This window comes from Sarcophilus harrisii, chromosome 5 (genome assembly GCF_902635505.1).
Source record: "Sarcophilus harrisii chromosome 5, mSarHar1.11, whole genome shotgun sequence".
In the NCBI taxonomy this organism is placed as follows: domain Eukaryota; kingdom Metazoa; phylum Chordata; class Mammalia; order Dasyuromorphia; family Dasyuridae; genus Sarcophilus; species Sarcophilus harrisii.
This window is the reverse complement of record NC_045430.1, coordinates 235,762,038-235,789,541: the sequence shown is the minus strand read 5'-3', so window position 1 is coordinate 235,789,541 and position 27,504 is coordinate 235,762,038. Positions and strand designations below refer to the sequence as shown.

Below are 27,504 nucleotides of genomic sequence, written 5' to 3'. Positions count from 1 at the left end.
ATCATCCTTATACCCACTAAGACCGCAGACCACAAACTCCTCGGCAGGGAGGGCGGAGCCCACCAGGGCCCCGCCCCGGCCCCGCCCTCGCCGGGGGCAGGAGGGGATTGAACGTCAGAAGGCGCGCCTAGCACAGGCTCGTGATCTCGTGGTTTCGACCTCACCGCGACCCGTGTCCTCCCTCCCCCACTGTCCCGGGAAACTCCTACCCGCCCACAAGGGAATACCCGGCTTTGTGGAAGCCAATCGGAACGAGGGTCGGGACCATGCACGTCCGTGGCGTCAGCATTCGTCAGCGCGATGACGCAGAACGCATCGGGGCGGGGAGGGGTCGGGCCCGGAGGAAGGCGGGCCGGCGAGTGTGGGGGCGGGGTTTAGAGAGGGCGAGCTGGAGAGAGCGGCGGTGGGCTGCTGCGGGAGGAGGGTCGAGGCCCAGGGCCCTACGGATCGCCGCCGGGCTCAGCCGGCCGAACAAAGAGACCGCCGGGAGCCGCTGGCCTCCACACGCGTGTCCTCGCTCTCCGGGACGGTGCAGGCGGGTGTTGGCAGCAGTTTTCCCGGGGGTCGGTGCGAAGAGCTCCGGCCGCCACCGCCTTCCGCGAGTCTCTGCCCGGTCCCGGCCCGCGCCGCTCCCGGGCGTGGGGGCCCGGGCGGCTCCTGGTCCTTGGGCGCCGCGGCACCTGCGGAGGGCCCCGCAGCGGGCCGGCCTCCGTGATGGGGCTGCTCTTCGCCAAGCTGTGGAGCCTGTTCTGTAACCAAGGTGAGAGGGGCCGGGGGCGGGAGGATGCGCGGGGCGGAACCGCGGGGGAGCCCCCAGCCGCCGGCCCCCCGAGCTATTGTCCGAGGTGTGTCCCGGGGCTCCGGGCTGCCGGCCGGGCTTCGGTGCAGGGCAGCCGCTGCCTTTGTCGCTCGCCCCCTTCCCCGCCTGGGCGCGCTGGAGGCGCCGGGAGCTCGCGCGCACGGCCGGGCGCCCCCAGGAGCCTCGGGGCTCCTGTCACCCCCCACCCGGCGGCCCGAGAGCCCAAGGCGATCAGCTTCAGGTACATCGATTACGTGTCATTGGAGCGAGGAAAGCTCCTGGATCGCTCGGTGGTGGCGGGTCCGGAGACACACTCAGTAGTTAGACCTGTTCGTTTGAACCAGGGAGCACAGGACGGGGTTTTTTCCTATAAGGAAGGGAGCAGAGAGGAAGGTATCCGAGGCAGACAGAAAGACAAAGAGAAAAACGGAGGAAGGAGACCGAGAGAACACTTAAAATCTGTTAGCCGACTTTCACTTTAGCAGCTTAACATACTGAGGCTATTCTCTTAAAAGTTTTTACATTCTTTTTGCAATTAGGCCCTTTGCTTCATTTTAAAACAAGCGCTCTTAAGTGTTTTTAGAATTTCTCACTAATTAGATCGGCTTGGAGTGATGGTTATAAATTGTTTAGCTTGATTTTTGTGAACATGTGTTAAGATGGTTAAAATATCGGATAAATTTTGTACACATTTTGTTTAATAGTGTTTACGAAGGGAACACAGGCGCCTATTTAGTTTAGCCCATTTTAGGGAAAATCATAAATTCTCCTCTTGGTGGATTTAATGATTTAATGTAATTTTTTTTTTTTTTGGAAGTAGTTTTTTCAGTCTTTGTTTTTTAAGTTTACATTTGTATAAAGTGTGATTTCTTTTTATTTTGAAATCTTCATGCTTCCAGGAATTTTCTCAGGAGTTAGGATTCCAGAATTTGGTGAATCATTTCTCTGTTCTTTCCTATCCAGAGACTCTATAATATCGTGTTTCTTCAGTCTTCGTCTTTACAGACCGAAGTCTTAACCTCTCCTCTATTCCCATATCAATAATTTTATTTCCTTGACTAATTTTAGTCTTTCTTAATTCAGCATTTCTGGATCACTTACCATTTTTCAGTTGCTACAAACCAAGACTATTGAATTTATTTTGTTATGTATACTGTGGTTTTGTGCAAGGACTAGATTTATTTTATCTTTCAAATGAAGAAGGGCTTTAGAAGCCCTTTCCAGATTTGTATCTGTCACTTGTGTCTTTTTTGGTTTTCATTACTTTTCTTGATGTTACCAACTTTTTGCTAAGTGCTAATAGACTAAAATAATATCTTAAAGAATCGGGTGATACCAACTAGAAGTAAAATAGTGTGGAATTCACTCTGTAAGTATTGTTTGGATAATTTGTTACATTATAAATGTTACATTAATTCATCTGTAGCACTGGGTAAATCATTTAATCTCAGTGAGACTCAATCTTCTCATCTGTAAAATTTATTTTAATTGTACTTTCTTCGTCATAAAGCTTACTTTTAAGGAAAGTACTAAAAATTAAATCGTAATATGAATGTGGATTATAATTCCTTTTTTTTTTTTTTTTTTTTTTTTTTTTGGTAAGAGAATATGTCCTCAGTAGCATAATGAAAACCAAAAGAAATCCTCCCAGTAGCCATATGAGTTAGAGAACAAGGAGGACTAAGTGTAAGAAGTTGTTACGATTGATAAAAGTAACTAGAAATTCCAGAAAATTTATTGATCATTGACTTTGTAATTATCATGTTAGAGATTTCAGATGAAGTATAAGACACATACCTTTCAATCAGTTTACAATTTTGAGAAGACAAAACATGAAATAGAGGAAAACATTGCAAAGATCCAGACTTAACTATACATTTAGCAAGATGTAAATAGTAGTATGAACAGAAATATCAGAGAAAGTTTCATAAAATTGAGACCAGGTTATATAGGATTTGAATAAGTAGATTAGCAAATGCTCAGAGGTGGAACTAGTATGCAGGAGTTATGTCATATTAAAATAGAAGCCTGTGGTCTTTATATTGACTTAGGAAACCACATATTAATATTATGTTGTATTGTACTTTGGTATATTTTGCTAAACATTTCCCAACTACATTCTAACTTAGTTTGGGCTGTTTGCAAGAATTGTGGCCTGAAGGCAGGAAATTTGTCACCTCTGGTATACAATAGTTTTGAACTGAGATTCAGATCTTAAGCCTTCCTTTTAGAATGACAGCACAACAGTATACAGTCACATTTCAGAAAGATCAAAGCCTATACTAAGAATTTGTAGGCTTTGTCTCATACCACAGAGGGGTGTGTTTGTGTGTATAGATACACACATGCATACTACATGCCAGTAGTAATAAATTGTACTGTTAAGCTTGTTTGATAAAGTACCCATCAGCAATAGTTACCATCTGTTTTCTCAAAAGAATTCTGCTCCCTCTTGCCCTTTTCCTGGCATCTCCCCCCCCCCCCCCCATGAGTATGTGTGTCAAGGTTGTGGTTGCACTTCTTGCTTTTGCTATCTCTGAAATTGTACCCTGTTGTTTGAGGTAATTGTGTTTTCCATGTTTTCCAAATAAAGTTAGAATAAGCTTTAACTCCTGGTAGAGTAGATCCAGCCTTTGCTGGATATTCTTAGATGAAACTTTTTACTCCTCTGGCTCTAGCAGTAAACATAGTAACTCTCTTGTTAATCTTTTGTGTCCTGTCCAACTCTTTGATCCCACTTGGGATTTTCTTGGAAAATATTCTAAAATAGTTTGCCATTTCCTTCTCCAGCTCATTTTACAGATGAGCAAACTGAGGCAAGCTGGATGAAGTGCCATACAGTTGTAAGTGTCTGAGGTTAGATTTGAACTCGAGGAGTCTTCCTTCCAATTTCGAGGCTCTACTCTATCCATTGTGCCACCTATCTGGTCACAGAGTGTTATGAATCACCCTATATTTACACTTCTTTTCAGCCAGGCCCTTCCTCCTCCTGTATTGTTGGAATCCTTACAAACTGTTAACTCATTAGAATTGATAGAGACAATAATTATCTAATTTAGCATGGTTCAATATGATTGATCTGATCCTACGAGTAGATGTTATGGGCCAGAACTTGAAACAAGGTGTACTAAGTGGAATTGAGGAGACAGTGTTTAAATCTAATGGTTTCCCAGTGATATGATTGGTTCACTCAGTGAACAGGATATAAGCAAGAACCTCTCAGGGCCAGACACAGAGCACTCTGGAGATAGAGAGCCAGAAGCCCTCTCTCGGAGGCAAGACAGATTCATTCCAACTTTCGCCTTGGTGCTGGTTGGAGATATTTGGAAGAAGAGAAGCTGAAGCTGATAGAGCACTCTGGGAGGAAGCCCACCTGCCTGGGACAGAGGGTTTGCTTGTGTTCCTACAGATAGGGAAGGAAACAGATGGGTGGCAATGAGCACCTGCAGAGAGACAGAAAAGGAGAAAAACCTCAAAACAAAGGAGAAAATTTAAGAAACATCTGACACTGAAAGAGCATGAGTGACAATGAGACTGTTAAAAGAAAATCTTCAACTTTCAGTTCTTGAAAACCAGCAGGAATCATTGGATTCCTTGAGATGAAAAATTGTTGATGAGAGTATTGCAGTACTTCAAAGCTTATAGGAATTAATGGATTCCTGGCACATGAACTAATGGACAATGGATTCCTTTTGGACTATTTCTAGGACTTATGGACATGTACAAATTCTCATGTTGATTCATGTTATTTGTTACATTACTACTAGCCTGTGTTATATTGCTATGTGCTTATGTAATTATGTGTAATGCCTCCCATATTGATGGATTTATGTACACCTGTTTTAAGTGAGCCTCTTTGGAAACCCACTAATCTGATTTGAGTCCCTATTTCCTTTGGTGTTTTCATTTCCCTTCCTGAGATGTCAGGGAGAGCGTGATCACCTTTTTATGGTGTTTTCACGTCAAGGAAGGCATGATCACTTTCTTTTTGGGGTTGAGAAGTCAGGGAGGTCATGACCATCTTATGTTCTAAATTAAAAGAAAGGGGGAGATGTTGCATCCTTACAAACTGTTAATTATCTAATTTAGCATGGTTCAATATGATTGATCTGATCCTAATAGGAGATGTTATGGGCCAGAACTTGAAACAAGGTACTAAGTGGAATTGAGGAGACAGTGTTTAAATCTAGTTTAGCATTGATTTAATCATACAACAAATAATGGTTTCCCAGTGATATAATGATTGGTGTGTACTCAGTGAACAGCATATAAGCAAGAAGCTCTCAGGGCCAGACACAGAGCACTATGGGAGATACAGAAACCCACAAGCCCACTCTCGGAGGCGGAGTTAGATTCATTCCATCTTCCACCTTTGTGCTGGCTGGAGGCTGAAGAAAGCAGAGGCATAGGACAAGCTGCATGAGCTCTTGGAATCAAGGAAGGAGAAAATAAATGTTTGGATTTTATCAGCTGGCTGTATTTGAGGTGATTATTACTCTGAACTGAGACTAAGGCTGCCTCCAGAAAACCTCTCCAAGAAACCTGCTCCCAGAGACAACCATTATATTTTAAAGAAGAGAACACTCCACTGTATCTGAACTAAATGTCCTTTTTTGTTTTAGTTTCTTTTTAAACTGTCTTTCCGTAGTGAGCTTGCTACTTTTAGAGTTGACATGAAGAGATATCTGATCATTCTAAAATCTTTGGCATCCTTTATTGTTATAAATGGCAGGTTTTGACTTGGTGAATATCTATTTTGACAATCATGGTAAAATTTACTATATACATTTTTTATTCATATAATAGAGTGGAAAGATAATATGAGTAGTAAACAACTTCAAATATCCAGCGTTCAAGTCCAATTTTACTATTAATTGTGGTCTTTAACTCCTTATGCTACTAGCAGTGTCAACCGGGATAAGCCACTTAACAGCTCTGAGCTTGTTAGTATTACTATTTTAGTTATGGAGATAAACAAATTATTTGTGATAACGGAATCATTTAGCTAGAAAATAAATAATGCCTGATGATTTTCTTTGATAGACAGCTTCATTCCTTAGGGTATCTCTTTTCATTTGAATATCTTGTTGCTGTTTTTTAAAAATATTGTTTTATTCCTATTTTAATATTAGTGTCCTTATATTGTTCCTTACCTTCCTAATTCTGTATTTCTCATATGTTTTTGTATCTGTTACAGCTTTCAGAGTTTAGAATTTTTTCTTCCAGTTCTGTGGTTGGGATATTGGAGTTTGGAAGGGCGAAGGGAGATTTGAAAGGTTATTTCTTAACTTATATTGAGTTCAGGTATATTTTGACTCATCTACCATACCAGTAATAAAAGTGAATCAAGTCAGTAAACTATTAAGTGCTTACTCTTGATAAGGCTGGTTTGGGATTACTGAGATAAAGTCAGGCTTTTCATTTTAGAAGGAAAGTACTGCATGGAAAGGGGACAGATGTTATGATACATTTATGTGTAAATGCATGCTACAATGAATTTTATTATTTAAATATTAAATTAACAAATGTATCCTTTCCTCAGATCCCATCATTAAAAAAAAAAGATTGTAACAAATATGCATAGTCTCAGTCCACATCCTAAGTTCAATTATTGCCTCTCTGTCTGGATTGAGTAATATTTTTCATAGTTGGTCCTCTGTTATCATGATTAGTCATTGAGTCTGTCAGCTGTTAAGTTTTTACAAAGTTGGTTGTTTTTGCAGTACTGTTAATGCATATATTATTTTTCCTACTTTACACTGCATCAGCTCCTAAGTCTTCCTAGATTTCATGGAAACCATTTTTCCTCCATCATTTTTAATGGCCTAAGAATATATGCCTTAATTTGTTCAGTCATGCATGTTTCAATTAATGCTCACCCGTTTGTTTTCTAGTTCTTTGCTACTACAAAAAAGCTACTTATAAATATTTTTGTGTCGAAGGGCATGATGAATTTTAAGTAGGGAGAAATTCATTGTATTGTGATTGTTATGTTGAATATGGCTAAAAATAAGTTAAGTATCAACTGGGCCTTAGAAATCTTGAAATTTTTTTTTCTTTTTTTTTTTAAACAATAAGTTTTTTATTTTCAAATACATGCAAAAATATTTTCAAAATTCACCCTTGCAAAACCAAATCTTTCTCCCTTCCTCCCACCTCCCCTCAGAATGTGAACAATCCAATATATGTTAAACATGTGCAATTCCTCTATACATGTTTTCAAATTTATCATGCTGCACAAGAGCAATCAAATGAAAAAGGAAGAAGAAAAAGCAAACAAGCAAACAACAAAAAAGGTGAAAACACTATATAGTGGTCCACATTCAGTCCCCTAATTCTTCCTCTGGATGCACATGGCTTTCTCCATCACACTAGATACATCACGTTTTTAGTAATGTGTTCTGATATTTGGCTTAGTATGAAAATGAGTAAATATTTCAAATGTTATAACATAAAAAAAGGAAAAAGTTCTTGTACATTGTTGTAGTGTTATCTTCCTTTCAGATTACATATCTGGTGATTAAAACCATTAGACTTTAAATGGAATCTAGACTGATTTTTAGAAGATGCATGACAAAGTGGATATCAGTTTTGAAGATCTCTTCAAGTTTTACTCTTAACACATGAATGTATCAATGAATGAAAAAAGTTTTAACGTATTTACTGTGCCTTAAGCAATATTAAAACAAAGATAAGTAAGCAAGGCAAGGAGTATTCATTCTGGTTGCTGATCTGTACTACTAGAGGGAATTTCCTCACTTGGAATCACCTATAGTAATGAAATTAAAGGTCTGATCCCAAAATTTCTTAATTGTAGTCTTCATATTTCTGATGAGTGGTGGTTGTTTTTCCTATTTGAAGGTCAGTCTTGACTGACTAATCAAAGAAAGTTGCTGGAATCTTGTATTTCAGTTAATATTGTAAGACTCAACCAATTCCAGGTATTGGGTCCTAATAGCAGTTGCATTATATTGGGCAATATGTTTTCATATCAACTGTAGCCAAAACTACAGAGTGCTCTATTCTGCCTGTTTATATGTTTTATCATTTTCTATTATGGTGATTTGGGGGAGGAGGGGAGTTAGGGAGAAAAAGTCTCAAGTAGTAGTTAGTACTACTTGATTTAGACATCAATGAAAACTCAGGCTCCTTGGTTTCTTGTTATTTTTTAAGAAAATTTAATTTTTTTCATTTAATGAGATTTTTTTCTTTCCCTCCCACCTAAGCAACCCCATTGAAAACAAAACATGGATAGTAAAAAGAAATTCTCTAATTGGCCATATCAATTTTACACCGAGTCCATTGCCACTGGTATGCTTCATTCAGTCCTCTATAACACCGTTTCTTAAACTGATTCATGACCCTACATGGGATTTTGTAACTGAATGTGAGGGGTCTTAAAATTTTGGCTTCTCATCAGTAAATGGTTTGCTTTGTATATTTCTTATATATGTTTATATCTAGGGTCATAATAGAGATTTCTCAGATGAAAAGAAATGCAAGTAGCAAAAGTTTTAAGAAACCCTACTTTAGAATCATGAATAATTTTATGTGTTGATCAGAACTCTTAATTTCTTAAAATTGTTTTTCTTTGTAATTTATATATATTTCTAGTTCTACTCACTTTAGAACTTAAAGAACTTTCCATCAGTTCATACAGGTTTTCTTAGGTTTCTCTGAAACCATTCCTTTTCTTCATTTTGTATATCACACTAGTATTTTATCGCATTCATATGCTGTAATTTTGCTTAGTCATCCTTTAAATGATGACTGCCTACTTAGTTTTCATTTCTTTGACGTCACAAAAAAGAGCTACTATAAATATTTTAAAAAATGGATCCTTTCTTTTTTTTAAAAATATATAGTATTGTCCAAGTAGTAGTAATATTACTGGATTTGAAAGCATGCACAGTTTAGCGACTTTTTTTTGGCATTATTTCTGATTGTTTCTACAGTGGCTGAACTAATTCACAGTTCTACCCACAGTGCATATCAATGCATATATTTTCCCAAAGAATCAGACTTGCTTTCATTTTCATTTTGTTAATTATAAGTAATTTAAAGCATTTTTCCTAGGCCTCTTCATAAATTTCTTCCTTTGAAAGTTGTGTGTTCAAATCTTAAAGAAGAAAATGTGTAAATTAGAATCAGCAAAGAGAAGCCAGTGTAGTTATAAGAAACCAAGAAATAACAAAATATAAAAAATTAAAAAATAGAAGAGAATGTGAACATCTTATAAGAAAAATAGATTTGGAGAACAGATCAAGAAGAGAAAACAAGACTAATTGGATTGCTTGAAAGCTATGTTCAAAAAAAAAGAACCTTGACATTATCGTACAAGAAATAATTAAAGAAAATTAATCCTAAAGTGATTGAACAGGAGAGGGGAAAGTAGAAATAGAAAAAAATCCATCCTTCAAGAAAAAGATGTAGGAACATCATTGCTAAATTTTGAAACTCTCAAATCAAAAATTTTTTTACAAGCAACAAGAAAAAACAATATGCTGGAGTTACAATTAGAATTGTACAGGATTTATATATTTTTATATATCTGAGTAAAAATAAAGTCTCATGTATTTTACTAACTGTGTGACTCTGAGAAAATCACTGCCTTTCTCAGTTTCCAAATCTGTAAAATGGGAATAATAGCATCAGCTACATTTCCAGGGTTGTTATGAGGGTTAAATGATGTAATATCTTTAAAGTGTTTAACATAAAACCTGGCACATATTAAATACTTAATATGTCTTTCCTTCCTTCTTTTTTTCTTCCCTCTTTTCCATTTTACAAATGAGAATACTGTTGGCCAGAAAGATTAAGTGATGTTTTTGCTTGAAGTCCTGCTGTCAGTAAACAGCAGGCAAGATTTGAATCCAGATGCTCTGGCTTCAAGGCCAATATACTTACCAGTATACCAAGATGCTACCTTTTTTGGATGGGAAGGGGATAGTATAATTTGGATCAGAGGGCCTCATCTTTCACCTTTGACATTTTGTGCTTCTCTAATTGTGGTTTTGTGCAACTTATACCCTATTAGAATTTAATTAGATTCTTTCATTTCATGTATTGTTTTTTTCCTCTGGTATCCTTTTTGTGCCTCTGTCACCTTTTCTTTACCAGAGGTTCAGATAGACACACTTTACAGTTATTTTTCTGAAAATATGAAGAGAATTTTATTTTTGTAAAGGTAATTTTATTTTAGTTTTATTTCTTAACATCTTTTGCATTTTTTAAGAAACAAAAATAAATGCCTACTACTTTTAATCTTTGTGAATGAAGCTCATGATACTGTGGTTTGTTATGGCGAAACTAGTTGTGTACAGCTGGAGCAATGACTTACCATTCTTGCCAAAGGCATTATGTTGGGACTGTCCCTCCACAGGATTATTCATTACAGAAACAGTGATGGATGATTTTTTGAGCCATGCCAGATTTCAAACCTTGTTGTGAATTTTTATACATGTTCATTTGCTGGACCTTTACATTTTACTGTTGTTCCTAGGTGAGACACTAATTCTTTTGTTCATTCCACCATTCCAAACCATTTGTAATTTTTTAAAATAGATATTCCCATAAAATGCTTAAAGTTATTGTTTTTCATGCTTTCTTTTTAAAATTATTATTAAAGCTTTTTATTTATGAAGCATATCCATGGGTAATTTTTCCAACATTGACCCTTGCATAACCTTTTCTTCCAAATTTTCCCCTCCTTTTCCCCCCACATTCTCCCCTAGCTGGCAGGTAGTCCAATACATGTTAAATATGTTGAAATACATGTTAGATCCAATATATGTATACATATTTATACAGTATTTTGTTGCACAAGAAAAATCAGATCAAGAAGGAAGAAAAAGAAAAACTGAGAATGAAAACAAAATATGAGCAAATAAGAGAGAGAGTAAGAATGCTAGATTGTGTTCTACACTCTGTTCCCATGGTTCTCTCTGGGTGTGGATAGCTCTCTTCATCACTGAGCAAGTGGAACTGGTTTGAATCATCTTAAGGTTGAAGAGAGTCACATCCATCAGAATTGACTGTTGTATAGTCTTGTTGTTGCCATGTACAATGATCTCCTGGTTCTGCTCACTTCATTTAGCATCAGTTCATGTAAGTCTCTCCAGGCCTCTCTGAAATCATCTTGTTGATCATTTCTTATAGGACAATAATATTCCATAGCATTCATATTCCATAACTTATTCAGCCATTCTCCAATTGAGGGACATCCACTCAGTTTCCAGTTTCTTGCCACTACAAAAAGGGCTATCACAAACATTCTTGCACATACAGATCCCTTTCCTTCCTTTAAGATCTCTTTGGGATATAAGCCCAGTAGAAACACTGCTGGATCAAAGGGTATGCACAGTTTGATAACTTTTTGATCATAGTTCCAAACTGCTCTCCAGAATGGCTGGATCCCTTAACAGTTCCACCAGCAATGTATCAATGTCCCAGTTTTCCCACATCCCCTCCAACATTTGTTATCTTTTCCTGTCATATTAGCCAATCTGAGAGGAGTGTAGTGGTATCTCAGAGTTGTCTTAATTTGCATTTCTCTGATCAATAGTGATTTGGAGGACCTTTTCATGTGGCTACAAATAGTTTCAATTTCTTCATCTGAAAATTGTATGTTCATATCCTTTGACAATTTATCAATTGGAGAATGACTTGGATTATTATAAATTTGAGCGAATTCTCTATATATTTTAAAAATAAGGCCTTTATCAGATCCTTTGAATGTAAAAATGTTTTCCCAGTTTATTGCTTCCCTTCTAATCTTGTCTGCACAAATCTTGTTTGTACAAAAACTTAATTTAATATAATCAAAATTATCTATCTTATGATCAATAATGATCTCTAGTTCTTCCTTGGTCACAAATTCCTTCCTCCTCCACAGGTCTGAGAGGTAAACTATCCTGTTTTCTTTTAATTTGTTTATGTTATCATTCTTTATGTCCAGATCATGAACCCATTTTGACCTAATATTGGTATGTGGTGTTAGGTGTGGGTGTATACCTACTTTGTGCCATACTAGTTTCCAATTTTCTCAGCAGTTTTTTTCAAATAGTGAATTCTTATCCCAAAAGGTGGGGCCTTTGTGTTTGTCAACTACTAGATTGTTATAGTCATTGGTTATTTTGTTCTTTGAACCTAACCTATTCCATTGATCAACCTAAGTGAAATGGAGGAATACCTGCAAAAATATAGATTGCCCAGATTAACAGAAGAGGAAATAAGTTACTTAAATAGTTCCATTTTAGAAAAAGATATAGAACAAGCTATTAATCAACTCCCTAAGAAAAAAATCCCCAGGACCAGATGGGTTTACATATGAATTTCTACCAAACATTTAAAGAACAGTTAACTCCAATATTATATAAACTATTTGAAAAAATAGGGAATGAAGGACTTCTACCAAATTCATTTTATGATACAATCATGATATGATACCTAAACCAAGTAGGACAAAAAAAGAGAAAGAAAATTATAGACCAGTCTCCCTAATGAATATTGATGCAAAAATCTTAAATAAAATATTAGCAAAGAGATTACAGATAATTATCCCCAGGATAATACACCACAGCCAAGTAGGATTTATACCAGGAATGCAAGGCTAGTTCAATATTAGGAAAACTATTAGCATAATTGACCATGTCAATAACCAAATTAACAAAAACCATGTGATTACCTCAATAGAGGCAGAAAAAACATCTGATAAAATTCAACATCCATTCCTATTAAAAACACTAGAAAGTATAAATAAATGGACTTTTCCTTAAAATAGTAGCATCTATGTCAAACCATCAGCAAGCATCGTATGTAATGGGAATAAACTAGAACCATTTCTAGTAAGATCAGGGGTGAAACAAGGTTGACCATTATCACCATTGCTGTTGAATATTGTATTAGAAATGCTAGCCTTGGCAATAAGAAAAGTAAGAGATTAAAGGAGTTATTAAGAGTAGATAATGAGGAAACCAAATTATCACTCTTTGCAGATGATATGACGGTATACTTAGAGAACCCCAGAGAATTAACTAAAAAGCTATTAGAAATAATCCACAACTTTAGCAAAGTTGCAGAATACAAAATAAATCACATAAATCAGCATTCTTATATATCACTAGCAAAATCCAACAGCAAGAGATACAAAGAGAAATTCCACTTAAAATAACTGTTGATAATATAAAATATTTGGTTTATATGCCAAGGGAAAATCAGGAACTCTATAAGCAAAAATACAAAACACTTTCCACACAATTAATCAGATCTAAACAATTGGAAAAATATCAAGTGCTTATGGATAGGTCGAGTGAATATAACAAAGATGACAGTACTCCTTAAACTAATCTATTTATTTAGTACCGTACCAATCAGACTCCCAAGAAATTTTGAAAGAACAAAAGGTCTAAATTCAAAGGAATTAATGAAGAGAAAAGCAAATGAAGGCAGCCTCGCTGTACCAGATCTAAAACTATTAGACTTTTTAGCTCTGATAAGAATTGAGAAAATGCAAAGGTAGGATCCATACTATATATATCACATCTTACCTTTATAAATTATAACAGATTTTGATAACAGGATTGCTTCTTATCTTCATATTATGAAATAATGAATTAACCTCTCTATTCTCTTTATCTTTCTCCTTTGCCAATTCATCACTTATTTTGATTCATGTCTTTTCCTCTTCCCTCTTTCCTCCCTCCCTCCCTCTCTCTAGTATTCAAAAGCTTAATTTCGTTTTTATTCCTCCTGATTTCCTTCTTAAGAGTGCTAAGTAATTCATTAAGTAGTTTACATTCCAAGAGATCGTTTTCCTTAAACTGTTCTGTCACCAAGAAAAGCATTTTAGAATACAAAGATAACTTTTTACTGTTTTGCCGAGTATAATTTTAAACTGAAGACTACTTGCTCTGACCTCCCTTATGTTTAAGTTGATGATTTCAAGTCTGTTAGGTTATTTGCTTTTCTTTGTATTTTATAGATTATATTTTGCCTTATGACTTCCAAATAAAAAAAATTGGCATATTTAATGCAAAAAAAATTGTTTCAAGATTCCTTCATGTTCATTTTCTGGAACAAATAACAGCATCTCATTTTGACTTACTTTTTTTTTTTTATTTTTCCTTCTCTTATTTGTTAACTTCTGATTTTTAGTGTAGCTATTTAAGATTTCTCCATTTTCTGACTCATTTCTCATAGCTTAATAATGTTTTTTATTCTTTGAGTTTTAAAAAATCATTCTTGTTTATTCTTTGTTAAGTTTCAGTCTTAATTTCTGTCTAGTGTTCTTTCTGCCAATGGCATAAATATGATTTTTACTATTCCTAAAATTATCTTATATCACAGCAGTATTAAATGAATAGCAGATACCTTTGATGTTGTATTAAATTCCAACCACATGAAATACTAGAGAATTGTTATATCCAGTTATTTTTCTTAGAAGGCCCTTGGAAGGGATTGTTACATTGTACATCTTTAAATTCATTTTTATTATTTTTTATTCTTGTAAATTGATGGAGCTGGGTCTCATAACTAGTTAATGGCCAAGGTTGGAATTGAACTCGGGTCTCCTGACTCCTCATTTCTTTCTACTGAACTCTTTCAACAGACATGTTGAGATTCTCCTGGTTTTTGTACTTATTTACCTTTCTCCAAATATTTTTTACAAATCTTTGTGATCCATGCATTTTTGATTTCCTTCACAAGCTAATTGTACAATAATTCAGAGTCTGATTCTTTTTGTACAGCAAAATAATGTTTTGGTCATGTATACTTATTGTGTATCTAAGTTATATTTTAATATATTTAACATCTACTGGTCATCCTGCCATCTAGGGGAGGGGGTGGGGGGGGTAAGAGGTGAAAAATTGGAACAAGAGGTTTGGCAATTGTTAATCCTGTAAAGTTACCCATGTATATATCCTGTAAATAAAAGGCTATTAAATAAAAAATAAAAAAAAAAAAACAAAAAAACCAAAAAAAAACAAATCTTTGTGATCACTGCCCCAGAATAGACTTTTTTGACATTGAAACTAAGATAAACCATTTGCTTTGTTAAAATTGAAATTGTTTTTATGTCCCAGCATAAGTGCATCATAAATAGAAATTAAAGTATATTTTTGAAATTTAGTAATACATTTCACCATTGGGTGCTATTGAATATTCAATAAATTGGCAAATCTCATTGTAACTTAGGTTTTCTAATATATTGATAAAGATGACTGTTTTTAGGTATTTCTTTTTATGCATAAAATGAAAATAGTATTCTGTTCTTTAATCAATAAATTATGTTTTCCTCAAATATCTGTTGTACATTTAGCAAACACTATAGATGACATTGGAGTCACAAAGAGTCAGGTCTAACTGAATGGTTAAATAACAACAATAGTTGGCACAGGGCATTATATGATTATACATAGCAAAGTTTATCATATATACATTAAAATCTTTGACTAGAACATCAACTAAAGACTGATTGTGTGATACATAGGATTGATTGTTCTGAGTTCAAAATATCTAAATTTATAAAATTAATTAACTTGTTTGACTTGTACCTAACTAGCAAGTGACAGAAGAATTAGAGCTCAAGGTTTTTAATAAGCTTTTTTACTACACTGTTCCTTTCCAGCAATGCATGTACCTTTTAACTAGTCCATGGAGTGGCATTAATAGTCACATTTAACTTTATCTTTCTTTTTTCTTTCTTTGGTCTTTTTGATTTTGAATTTATGTGAAAACCTGGACTATGAACAACTTTCTGTTTCCTATTTCTAATTCCATTTCTGTTATTTCATTTTTGATGCTGTCTAAAACTATGATTTTGTTGGATTATTAGACCATATTTATGAATAATTTCACTATTTTTACAGCTATATCTTGCCAGCAACTAGTAGGGAAAAAATTAAAATTGATGATTCCCTTTTGGAAGTATGATGGTATAACTTTGAAGGTGACCATGGGTAATTAAGTTGACCTCTTTGGGCTCCAGTTTTTACTTGTATAAAATGAATAGTTTTGATTTATGTGATATCTAAATCTTCTTTCTATACCTTAAATCTTGTGAATTTTGAGGAATGTTGTAAGAGATGTTTTTGAAGAATTTTCAGTTAGGAAATTTAATTTAGAGCTGGAAACTAGCCTCCAAATTTAGAAACCTGGAGTTTGAAGTTGTAATATTTTGTATGAGGTCTAGCAAGGAGGTCAGGGTTAAGGGATTAAAGAATATATGGATGTGGAAGAGGAGTGAAATGTAAGAAAACTGGAAAGGTAGGAATGAAGCCAGGTTGTGAAAGACTTTGAATGCCAAAAGATTTTATATTTGATCTTGGCATTGATAGGAACCAATTGGAGTTTATGGTGTTACTGGGGTATGTGAAATGATCAGTTCTGTACTTTAAGAAGAATGATTTGACCATTGAGGGGAAGACAAATTGGAGTGGGGAGATACTTGAGGTAGGGAGGCCAACCAGCTTTCTAGTGCAGTAATTTAGGCTTGAGGCTATGAGTGCCCATACTATAGTAGTGTCAATGGTGAGCCGAAAAGGAGGCATATATACAAGAGATGTTTCAAAGGTAAACTTGACAGGACTTGGCAAAAGATTGAATTTATGGGAGATGAGAGTGGATGGTAGTTGAGGAAAGTTGAGGATGATATTTATGTTGTAATAGTACCTTCAACAATTATAGGGAATTTAGGAAGAAGGAATCATTTTGGAAGTAAAGTTGATGAATTTTGGAAATGTTGAGTTTCAGATATTTGTGGGACACTATGTCTTATAGGCAGTTTGTAGATATGAAACTGGAGTTCAGGAGGGATATCTACCTTGAACAAAGAAGAGGGGATAAATAGTATCATGGAAATTTGTAGTTTGTTCTTGGTTTTGAAGAGGACTAATGACATCATAGGATGATGTATTGACTCTTCAAGGGAATTGGATTTAAATGTGCAGAGTTGAACAAAAGTTAGCAGTCTCTCTTCCAGAGTTATTGAAATCTAATAGAAGACAAAATTCAGGATGACTTGGTGATGAAAACCCAGAGAAAAGAGGAAAAAGTAGAAAGGGTGATTGATTGATAGGATCAATAATTTCAGAGAAGTAAAGAAGGATGAGAATTAAAAAAAAAAAGCTGTTAGGGCGAATGAGTGATCATTAGTAACTTTAGAGAGAATACTTTCAGTTGTCCTGGTCCCTCTTCTCTCGCTAGAATACTTTCCTTCAGGTTCTCCTCAGCTCCCAAGGATTTAATTACCAACTATGCTAATGATTCTCAAATTTGCCTATCCTGTCCCCTTCTCTCATCCAACAGTTGACATCTCCACTGATTTGCAGACATCAGATACTGCATGTCCAGTAGATATCTTAAAATTAGTATACTGCAAACCTAACTCATGATCTTATCTCCTAACCCTCACTATTAGCACCCTATTACTGTAGAGGGCAATACCATCCTCTCAGTCTCTCAGCCTGGCAGCATAGGTATTGTCCTCTGTTCTGTACTATACCTCAGTAGCCCTCTCCTCCTTCCCTTCTCTTCCTCCATCTCATTCAGTCTATTGCCATGGTCTTTTTCATTTAACATTTGCTATGTCTCATGAATTTGTCTCCTCTGATCTACTGTTGCCACTACTCTGGTATAGATCCTCATCCTCTCAGAGCCTGGACTGTTGCCATTGCCTGCTGCTGGGTCCTTCTGTGTAGTCTCTCTCCCCTCCAATCCATCTTCCAGTCAACTACCAGAGAGCCATTTCCTTAAAAGTGAGTCTAATCATGTCACCTCCCTATTCAGTCTCAGGCTCCCTATTACCTCCAGGTTCAAATACAAAGTTTTCTATTTGGCATCCAGAGTCCTTCATAATCTGGCCCCTTCCCACCTTTCCAGTTTTTGTTTTTTTTTTTCCTTTTTTAAACCTTCCCATCCTGTATTTCTAATGTTCCACTAATTCTGCTGCTTGCTTTTCTTTATATCATACTATCTACCTCTTGGCCAGAGGCACTTTCACTGGCAGTTTGTCATTCTTGAAGATTCTCCATCTGTTTGAATCTTCGAGTCCCAACTAAAATCTCATCTAGAGAAAGCCTTTCTCAAATCCTTTTAATGCTTATTTGTATGTAGCTTGCTTGTACATATTTGCTTATTTTCTCCATTAGATTGTGTGGTGCTTGAGGGCTGGAACTATCTTTTGCCACTTTTTAAATTTTTTTATTTCCAGCACTTAGCACAGGCATTTAATTAGTATTTGTGGATTGACTGAATGGTAAAATAGGAAGCCAGATTATAGAGAGAGTAGTGAGAAGGGGAAAAAACTGAGAAGAGACATTTATAGATGCATTTTCTCTAGGAGTATAGCCAGAAAAGGGAGAGAGATATGGGCCTGTGGTTACTGGAGGTGCTTTGATCAACTTTAAATTAGATGGAGCTTTGAGGAAGATAGAGATAAGAACATGCTTGTAGACAGTACTGAAGCAACAAGTGGGGACTTTGGGGATGATTGAGGGGACATCTGGAGAAGTGGGATGGGATGTTATGAAGTTGATATATAGAAAAGTTAGCTTTGGCAAGGAGAATGAACTATCTTTTCATGTGAGATGACTATTATCTTACTTGGTGCTGTGATATCCCCATTTTATAGTTGAGAGGAAACTGAGGCAGAGGTTGACCAGCTATAAAGTGTGGTTTATATAGATCTTAAGAACACACAATGCTAAAGATTATTTCTAGATATGGTCATTATTCACTTTGCCAGAGGATTTACTATTTCCCTTTTGGGTCCTATTGCATTTAAAACTTAATGCAATTTCAAAAATTCATTTAAAATTTTTCTAGGAGCACATCTGTTAGATAATGTGAAGTAAGGGCACGCTTTTGTGTTAAGTTTTTAAGTTAAGCTTTAAGTTAAGTTGAGTTAAGCCTCAGAAAAGTCAGCCAGAAGTACTGCATTTTTTCATTTTTATGATTTTACTTAAATAAAATTTAAATTAGCATGTGGACTTGCCATAGTAGGGAAGAAAATCCCTCTAGCAGTTTGTATAGTACTGAGTCAATCCCATAAGAATTGTGAAGTAGGCAAAGTTTCTGTTATATGCTTCCCCACTTCCCCATTGGGTTTTCTCTTTTTCTAATATATCTAAGCCATAACAACTATATAGCACATAGTAATTGACTTTAAAAAAAAAAAAGTACACAGTTCGATAGATCTGATGTAAATAAATTTGATAAAATTTGATTTGCTTGCAGTACATTTAATTTCTTTCCTACCCTAATATATGAAATTCAAGAATAGTTTTGTTTTTAGAAGGGACACTTAGTAGTTGCTAGAAAGTGACATATAAGAACACTCTTCAATAATTCTTTAGTTTCTTTTTCATTCCTTTTTCCCTTGTATTTCCATATTCCTACTCGTTCTGTGTCGGCTGGCTTTGTCTTTGGTAGAGTGAATGGCAAAGATATTTCAAGATATTTCGAGATGTTTGCAATGTGAAGCATCTTCTGAGTCTAGCTCAATAAAGAGGGTTTGTGAATTTACATTTGTTGCCAATCCTATTCAGTCCCTAGAAGTTCCATAGTGATGTGAGTTAATTTACAGAGGGAAAAAGGCCTGGTCTTTGGTCCATAAAGAAGAGGCTATTTCCTATGAGGAGATGGGCTGATCAGTAAAAGGGAAGATGGCAAAATTTCCCAAGATGTCCTGAGTAGTTGGAGGTAAAATTATGCTGTCAGATTAACTAAGTAGTCAGCTAGCTGAGTTTATGCTGCTCAGATGAAATAACATATCCTGAGGGATTTGTAAATCTCAAAATACTATAGGAATCTGTTTCTCTTTTTTTAAATCACTCATTAACATCTCCCCATCCTTAAAAACAATTAGAATTTACTTGTCTTATGTGCAGATAACTCAGAGATGCTTTGTTTGCTCACTTGAGGTTTTAATGAAGAAATAATGTCTTAAAATGTTACCTTAACGTGGCTTCCTTCAACAATGAGATGATTCAAACCAGTTCCAGTTGTCAGTAATGAAGAGAGTCATCTACACCCAGAGAGAGGACTGTGAAAACGAGTGTGGACCAGAACATAGCATTCTCACTCAGTTGTTGCTTGCATTTTGTTTCCTTTCTTGGGTTTTTTTTTTTTTTTCTTTTTAAATCTGATTTTTCTTGTGCAGCAAGGTAGCTATATAAATGTATACATATATTGGATTTAACATATTTTTAACATAGATTGAACCTACCTCCCTTTCAAAGGAAGTTGGGGGGGGAGGGGAAAATTTGGAACAGAAGATTTGCAAGGGTCAATGTTGAAAGATTACCCATGCATATGTTTTGTAAATAAAAAGCTATAATAAAATAAATTTAAAAAAAAGTTACTTTAATCTTTTTTTTTTTTTTTTTTGGTTTTTTTTGTTTGTTTGTTTTTAGTCAGAGGCCTCTGAAATCACTTGATCTATTTCTCCTGATCTATTCTGTAGACATTGAGGGCCAGCCCTAGTTACATGAATGTATTTTTGAAAATTTTATATAAAATAGGACGTTAGGAAATTCTACCACGTACTCCTTGGTACATGGAAATGACTGGGTTTTTGAAAGCTATCTCAATTGTAACCTTGGTATCAGTATCTACAGTAGTAGAAAAGTTTCCTATACAGTCTCAATAAAAGACTGTCTTCTAAGGTCCAGTCTAATTATGCTATGGTAGGTTGACCATTATGCGATGAATTCACAAACCATGAAAATAAGAAAATATACAAAAGAGACCTCAATTAATCTCAGTCATCCCAAAGGTATTTAAGGATGAAATTGAAATGAAGAGAAACAAAAACTGAGAAGATTTGCAATAATTTCTGTGACATACTTTTCCTTGTCATGAGTTATCACATTTGGATTTTATCATCACTGTCCCAGCTGTGCAGCAAGGGGTAGTCAAAATGACATTAAACAAAAATGGAAAAACAGCTGGGATTTCATTAAATATATATAAATAGATCTGTGCCGGAGATGGCTTAATTGTGGGGTTTTTCAGGGATTTATTTTCAAGATATTTGAAAAAGATATTGGACAAACTTATAATCATGATTTCAAAAAAGAGTACAGAGAATAATTATTTGTAACTCCTGAACTTAATAACACTTTTGTTTTCTGAACTCTGGAAATCATTGTGAGAATAATCTACACACATATCAGTCCTTGTTTAGAGACCCATCAAAAGATATTTGATTCAGTAGAGTAAAATTCAGCACTTAAAGGTTTTCAAGAGAGTGTCTTCCATTTGTATGTAGAAATTATATATAAAATCTCCTTCCAAAAGGGATCAACAGCTATATCTTTGTTCTACATCCACTAATTAATTTTGGAGAGATAACTGGAACATACTGAAATATGCAAATTCCTTGAGAGTGGGGTTTGTTTTGTTCTTTATATTTGTGTCCCAAGCACCTAGCATATTATCATGAATATAATAACCTGCTTAAGTGCTTGTGGATTGAATGATTCACTCACTTACTTTGACCTGAAGGCTGTCCAGTATAGAAAGGATTTCCTACAGGATGTTAGAAGCTCTTGCCTGTTCCTGTTTCAGGTGATATTGTATTGATTGGGTGATACTGTGGAACACTGCAAAGATTAGAAATAAATGCGATTCATAATTACACACAATACAAAATTTATGTCTGGATATACCAACTCTATGGACTGTTTTATCTAATAGAATATCAGTCAAGATAGATCTGTGCTGAAATAAGGCATTTCTTTTATCCCCTTTGTATTATTTTGAGATACCTTAGTAAAAGTAAAACGAATAGGTACAAATAACAAAGTTTGGAATTTTTTTTAAAAAGGTATATTTTAAAGGCTTTGAAAGCCTTTAGGATTTTCATTTTTCTCATTGACCTAATTTTTCTCTTATAAATCCTTTTCCCCTCATTTTTTCTCCTTGGATTCCCTCCTCCCCTTCCTCCCCCCCCCCCCCCCCCCCCCCCCTTTTTTCCCTGATAGTTTCAGGATTTGTTTGTTTGACTTTTTGTCCTGTCTAGTAGCACTTTCTATGCCCTGTTGGCAGGAAAAGTCAGGCCAATTTTTTGACTTGATGAATACCTCTTATGTAAGAGTACTGACACCACAAATTGCTTATTCAAATGCCAGCACTGCAGAAAAGCCACAGTGTAATCTGCCCACCAGGAATTTAAGAAGAGTATAGGTCACAGAAAAATCATTTTCATGTTAGGGGCCAAACATATTTTAAAATTATAACAATAACAACACATGCTTTTCATTCTTAGTTTTTATTCTTTATGTGTCAGTGGCCAGAGATAATGGTGTATGCACTGAAAGCTTTGTTTAAAAACATTTTTTATTATAAATTTTGCAAATTTCAAACATAAAATTTCTGGATACAAAGAACAACAAAAAAAGAGAATCGTATGTAAGACTAAGTTTCTGTTTCGTACAGTTACAGCAAAGTAATTTTAAAATGTACTTAAATGTTCCTCTCGGTATATCAGTATCATGGCCTGCCTTTACCCACTGCAGTTTATGTAAACTAATTTTAAGTCTAGCCCCTGCAAAATGTTATTAGGAGCATACATCTGTTGTAAATTTCAAAAATAAAGGACTTTTTAATTATCCATGTATTAATTTTTTTCTGCTCCAGATAAACACATGACTATTTTAATATATATACATATTATTAAATAGTTTTCTAACTTGAATTTTTTTTCTAGTTGACAGATTTTCTTTCAGAATTTTAAAAAAATATATGCATATTTGTATTTCATTTGTTCCTCACAACAACCTTGGAAGATGGGTACAAGTATTTTACAGTTGAGACAGAAAAACAGGTTGTGACTTGCCCAGGGTCACACAACTAGTAAGTGTTTGAGATAGAATTGGAATTTAGATTTTCTTGACGCCAGACCAAGTGTGCCATGTAACTTCCGTGTACATGTTTGTAAAATATATTTTCATTGATAGTTTCCGATTCTTGCATCACCATAGTTATCTCATGTATCTCCCCCTTCTGAAAACAAGTGCCTTCTTATATCTCTTCATTCAGTCCTATTTGATTTCTTTATTTTTGCAATTTTTTAAACATTTGTTAGTTTTGCATTTGTAATTTTTCTTTCCACTTATGTTATAGTTGCTGTGTATATTGATTTCTTGGTTCTGGAATGCATATTTTAAAAATTAGACTTTTTTTTTTAATTTGCAAAAATCGGTTTTCTCTCACTTTCCTTCCCTAATTGCCTGATAATGAGATAAAAATAAACCCATGTCTCAAACATATAGTCAAATAAAAGATGTCTAAAAAAATAAGTGTCTCATTCAGCACTTGAGCCTTTCCTTTTCTATTCTTTCCCCCCAGCCCCTGGGCATGGCTCCCTTCCTCTGTCCATTCTGGATCTGTGACCCAGACTGGGGTACTGGACAACAGATCTTCCTTTTGGAACCTGTTTCTGTACTGTTGTGAGTCTGGGATTTCATCTTGCTTTGGTGCATAGCCTCTCTCTGCTCTGGAGTGTTCAGCAAAATACTCCTGCCGCATCCCTCCCCACGGCTGGCCCCCCAGTGCCCACAGACACTGTATCTCCCTGTGCCAACCTGGGCTGGTAAGGTGACTCAACTGTTACTTTATTGTAAACCTTAAAAATTAATGAGGCAATACTGGAAAAGCACAGACATTGGTGTTAGCAGAAAGCTGGATTTGAATCATGGCTTCTGTTCTTTGCTATTTGACCTTGGGCAAGGCCTTAACCTCTTTGAACCTGTCATTTCCTTCATAATATACAGACGATAGTAATAACAACAACAATAATGCATTTACAGCCTTCACAAGGTTGTTTTTATGAAAGCATTTTCGTAAAGCTTACAAGTTGGCAAGTCAGCAAATATTTAGTAAGTGCTTAATATGTGCCTGGCATCCTACTAATTGCTGGAGATGCAAATACAAACAAAAGATAGGTCTTGATCCCTGAGTTTACATTTTAAGAAGAGAGACCACATACAAAAAAAGGAGTTGAAAAGGGGTGTGGGAGAGAGATGTAAGATATGCACATCTTGAATGAAATCTGGAATCAGAACTGGCAAAGGAAATGAAGGATTGACTGGCTTAGTGTTAGGCCTTTCCTCTAAAAAAGAGATTATGAGAAAAAGTTCACCAGTGGAAAAGAGGCCCTCAGGGGTGGAAAGGTGAAAAGGCTCCAGGTCCTGCCAGAGTGAAGGCCTGCCAGACATGGTGCCCAGTCAGAAGTAGAGTGGGGAGGGAGAGGCCATATAATTGTGAATTTCTGTTATTGACAAAAAAGATACACTGATGTGTGTGCAAGATGGAAGAAGGATTTACTGTTGAGTGCTACGTTAATATAGATGGCCTGCTCAGTCCCTGGGGCCCCTTCCAAAAACCCTTTGGTTATTGATTTACTCTGTCAAATGACTGAACTTCACTAACTAGCTGAGAACCACCATAACAGATGTGAGTGTATAAGCAATCAGATGTAGAGGGTGAGAGAAAAGTTACAGGTGTGGATAGAGTACAGATGACTGGCTGGATTTTGTTTATTTTCCCTGCTTTAAATTCTAGTAACGAAAAAGAACATGACCTTTGGAATTACACTTAGTTTTTATTTAGTGCTAATCTCTCTCAGAGATTTCTAAAAAGACATTGCTTTCTTGTTTGTCACTGATTTCATTTTGAGGATTTTTTTTCTTTAATTTAAAGGTTAATGGTAAATACTTTTTAAAAGATACCATGAGGTGATCTATCTCCTTCCCTTATATAAAACCACTTTGACAGAGCTTGCGTCTCCCCTTCAAAATTTTGCTAATTGAAAAAAGACCTTGAAAATAAATCAGTCAGAAATTCAAGAACTCTTGATTGCAGCAGAAGCATAAAAATATGTATTTAAATGTTTGTTTTCTCAATACTATAAAAATACTTTTTTTTGTTTTTACTCTTAAAGTCTATGTCCCTCTTTCTCCCTCTCCATTATTTTAGCAATAAAAATCAGGGATAATATTACATTTTATACACATATACATATTTTTATATGTGGATGTAAGAATACATGCCATGTATATATACATGCACACTATATGTATACAGATGCATATAAATCTTTATATAAAATGTATTATCGCTGACCTTTTAACTATAATAATGAATAGTAATGGAAGGAACCTAAACCTCTGGAAAATTAGACTGTATTTCAAAGCCAGGCTTCATTGTAATTCAGGGAAAATGCAGTAAGACAGAGAGAAGTCATAGAAAGTTGGAAGTTAGTAAATTAGATCATTAAGCAAAATTTTTTATGCACTTTTTTTGCCGAAGACGAAGTGTCTATTCAAAACAAACACACACACACAGACACACACGACATTTTTTCTCTAGTAGCTCACTCTCTGTTACTGTGTCTTTGCTGACTCATGGAGCCCTGGAGCTTGTTCAAATGAATGGGAAAAACTGGGAGCAGTGGATAGAGTTCTGGAGTTGTAATCAGGAAGGCCCGTTCAAATCCCCCTTACTTTCCAGCTCTGTGACTGGCAGTGTTATTTAACTTTGCTTCATCTGTAAAATGAAGGTGGATAATGATTGATAACATTATCAAATTTTGGTTGTATGTATTCCATGGACTGTTTTTTTCAGTGCCACAGACTATCCCAAACTAGTTCTAAAAAAAAGGAGATTGTATTTAGTTTTAATTTCGAATTAGTTTAAGCTGAGTGAAGCCCCCCTGCCTTTCAGTTGTCATCCATAATGGTCTGCCAGCCAAGCATAGCTGAGCACTTACTGCTCCTTATTGCTTTTTGTACATAGATGACTTGGAAAAAAATGTCACTAGATTGAACTTTTAGTCCCTGGAGCAATTATGTCTCAAGGATGTTTTAAATACCTTTTAAGGAAAAATTAGCACCAATGTCTAAGGGTAGAGGAAGGAAATGCTTTGGTAAATGGCTAAGTTTAGCAAGTATTAGGTAAGAGATGGAACTTTGACCTGAAAAGAAGATCCTTCCAGTGTAAGGAAAAAAATCTCAGAGATTCTGAGGAGAAAGGGATCTTTGCTCAACAGAGCAGATACTTTGTACTTAACAAAGTAAGCTGTATAAACAATACAAGTGAGCACTGATAAATACTTTTAAAATGATCAATACAGAACATTAAATAGGTTGTAATGGAGAGTTTGTAATTCAAAGAGAAACATTACTGGATTCCAAAGAACAAATGAATTTGTTTTATAATCTAGCTTGGGAGAAAAATAAATGTAAAGATAGGGAATGGAATAGTGATTTTTTTTTTTAAATTTAGGGAACTCCCAGGTATAAAAATTCTTCAATACTTAAGTCCTAGAAAGTTGTCTACAACATTAAGAGGTTAATAATGAATTTGCCAGGCTCACATAGGCAGTATGTTTAAGAAGAGGTGAGAGAATGACCTCCAGCTCTATCCACGGATCCAGATGTTATTCAACTGGGAGATTAGGGGACTGCCTTTGATACATAACATCAGCATTTCAACAAGTCACCTAATAGAATACTACAATATCCTTGTCCTCAAAAACGGAGAGATATAAGCTAAATGTTACGGTACTGTTAGATTGGTTGAGTGACCAAACCCCCCAAAAATGGTGATTAATGAATGTTGGCTAGTCACTAGAGGGCCTACAGGTATATGTCCTTTGTCTTGTTTATTACTGATTTGAATAAAGAGGGCATGTTCTGCAGAGTTCAAAAAGATTTCATAAAAGAATTCACAGTGAATTGAATCTAAGTTTAAAAAAATAATCGATATAAAAGTATTACACTCAGGTTAAAAAAACAAAACAGTTCGGTACAGAATAGAGACAAGTTTATTTTTAAAAAATGCTGTGGGACAGTTAGGTGGTTCATTGGAATGCCAGTGGGAATTGGGAAGATTTATCTTCAAATTCATATTTGATCTTAGGCTCTGCCTAACTATGTATCCTGGGCAAGTCACTTAACCCTATTTCTTAAGGCTTCCTCATTTGGAGAAGTAACTAGAAAAAGAAATGGCAAAGGGCTCTGATAATTTTATCAAGAAAACCCTATACCAGGGCATGAAATGTCAGACACACTGAAAAATGACTGAACAAACAATACGTTGCTGCCCCACAAATATCTACAAGAGAGTTTAAGAGTAGGTTTTCTCTTATTACTCAAATAAAAGTTTCATTAGGGAGTTTGGTTTTATTTTGAATTTTGAAGATCAGAAGAGAAAGAACTTAACATGTTAGTGAGAAAATTGAAAATATGAAGGACAAGTTAATTGAGAGTTTAACTTGATCAGAGAATAGATCAGTATATAGAAGATTGGAGAAGGGAGAATGAAGGCGTTTACTTGCATTTTAAATAGTTTCTTTTTACCATTCCCTTGTCCCTCTTTTTGGGTTTCATTTTAAATTCCTGTTTCCCTTCTTCTCTATCCTGTATGAGAGGACACCATTTGATAAAGATTTATAAATATGTATAAAACCATGCTATGCATATTTCTAGTTCTCATTTCTCTGGAAATATGTAACATCTTCCTTTAGAGTTGATTTGAGTATTTATAGTACTCAGAATAACTTGGTTGTTATTCTTTGAACAATATTGCTGTTATTCTATATAATGTTTACTTGGGTTTGTTCACTTCATTTTTCATTATGTCATCTAAATCCTTGTATTTTTTTTTTCTAAAATGAATCGACTTATTTTTTACGCTAT

At 35.5% G+C, this 27,504-nt stretch overlaps 1 protein-coding gene across 2 annotated transcripts in view; it reads left to right on the top strand.

The window, feature by feature from the left end:
* Window positions 1–381: 381 nt before the first annotated feature.
* ARL5B (ADP ribosylation factor like GTPase 5B) overlaps window positions 382–27,504 on the top strand; it is a 39,128-nt gene continuing 12,005 nt past the window's right edge. The window contains exon 1 of one of the 2 annotated variants that reach the window (XM_031939896.1): window positions 382–760. In XM_031939896.1, coding sequence (XP_031795756.1) covers window positions 715–760 — 46 coding nt within the window. In that variant the 5' untranslated portion in view covers window positions 382–714. Of the gene's footprint in view, window positions 761–23,267; window positions 23,397–27,504 lie in introns of those variants that run through there. The other variant, XM_031939897.1, reaches the window with a different exon arrangement.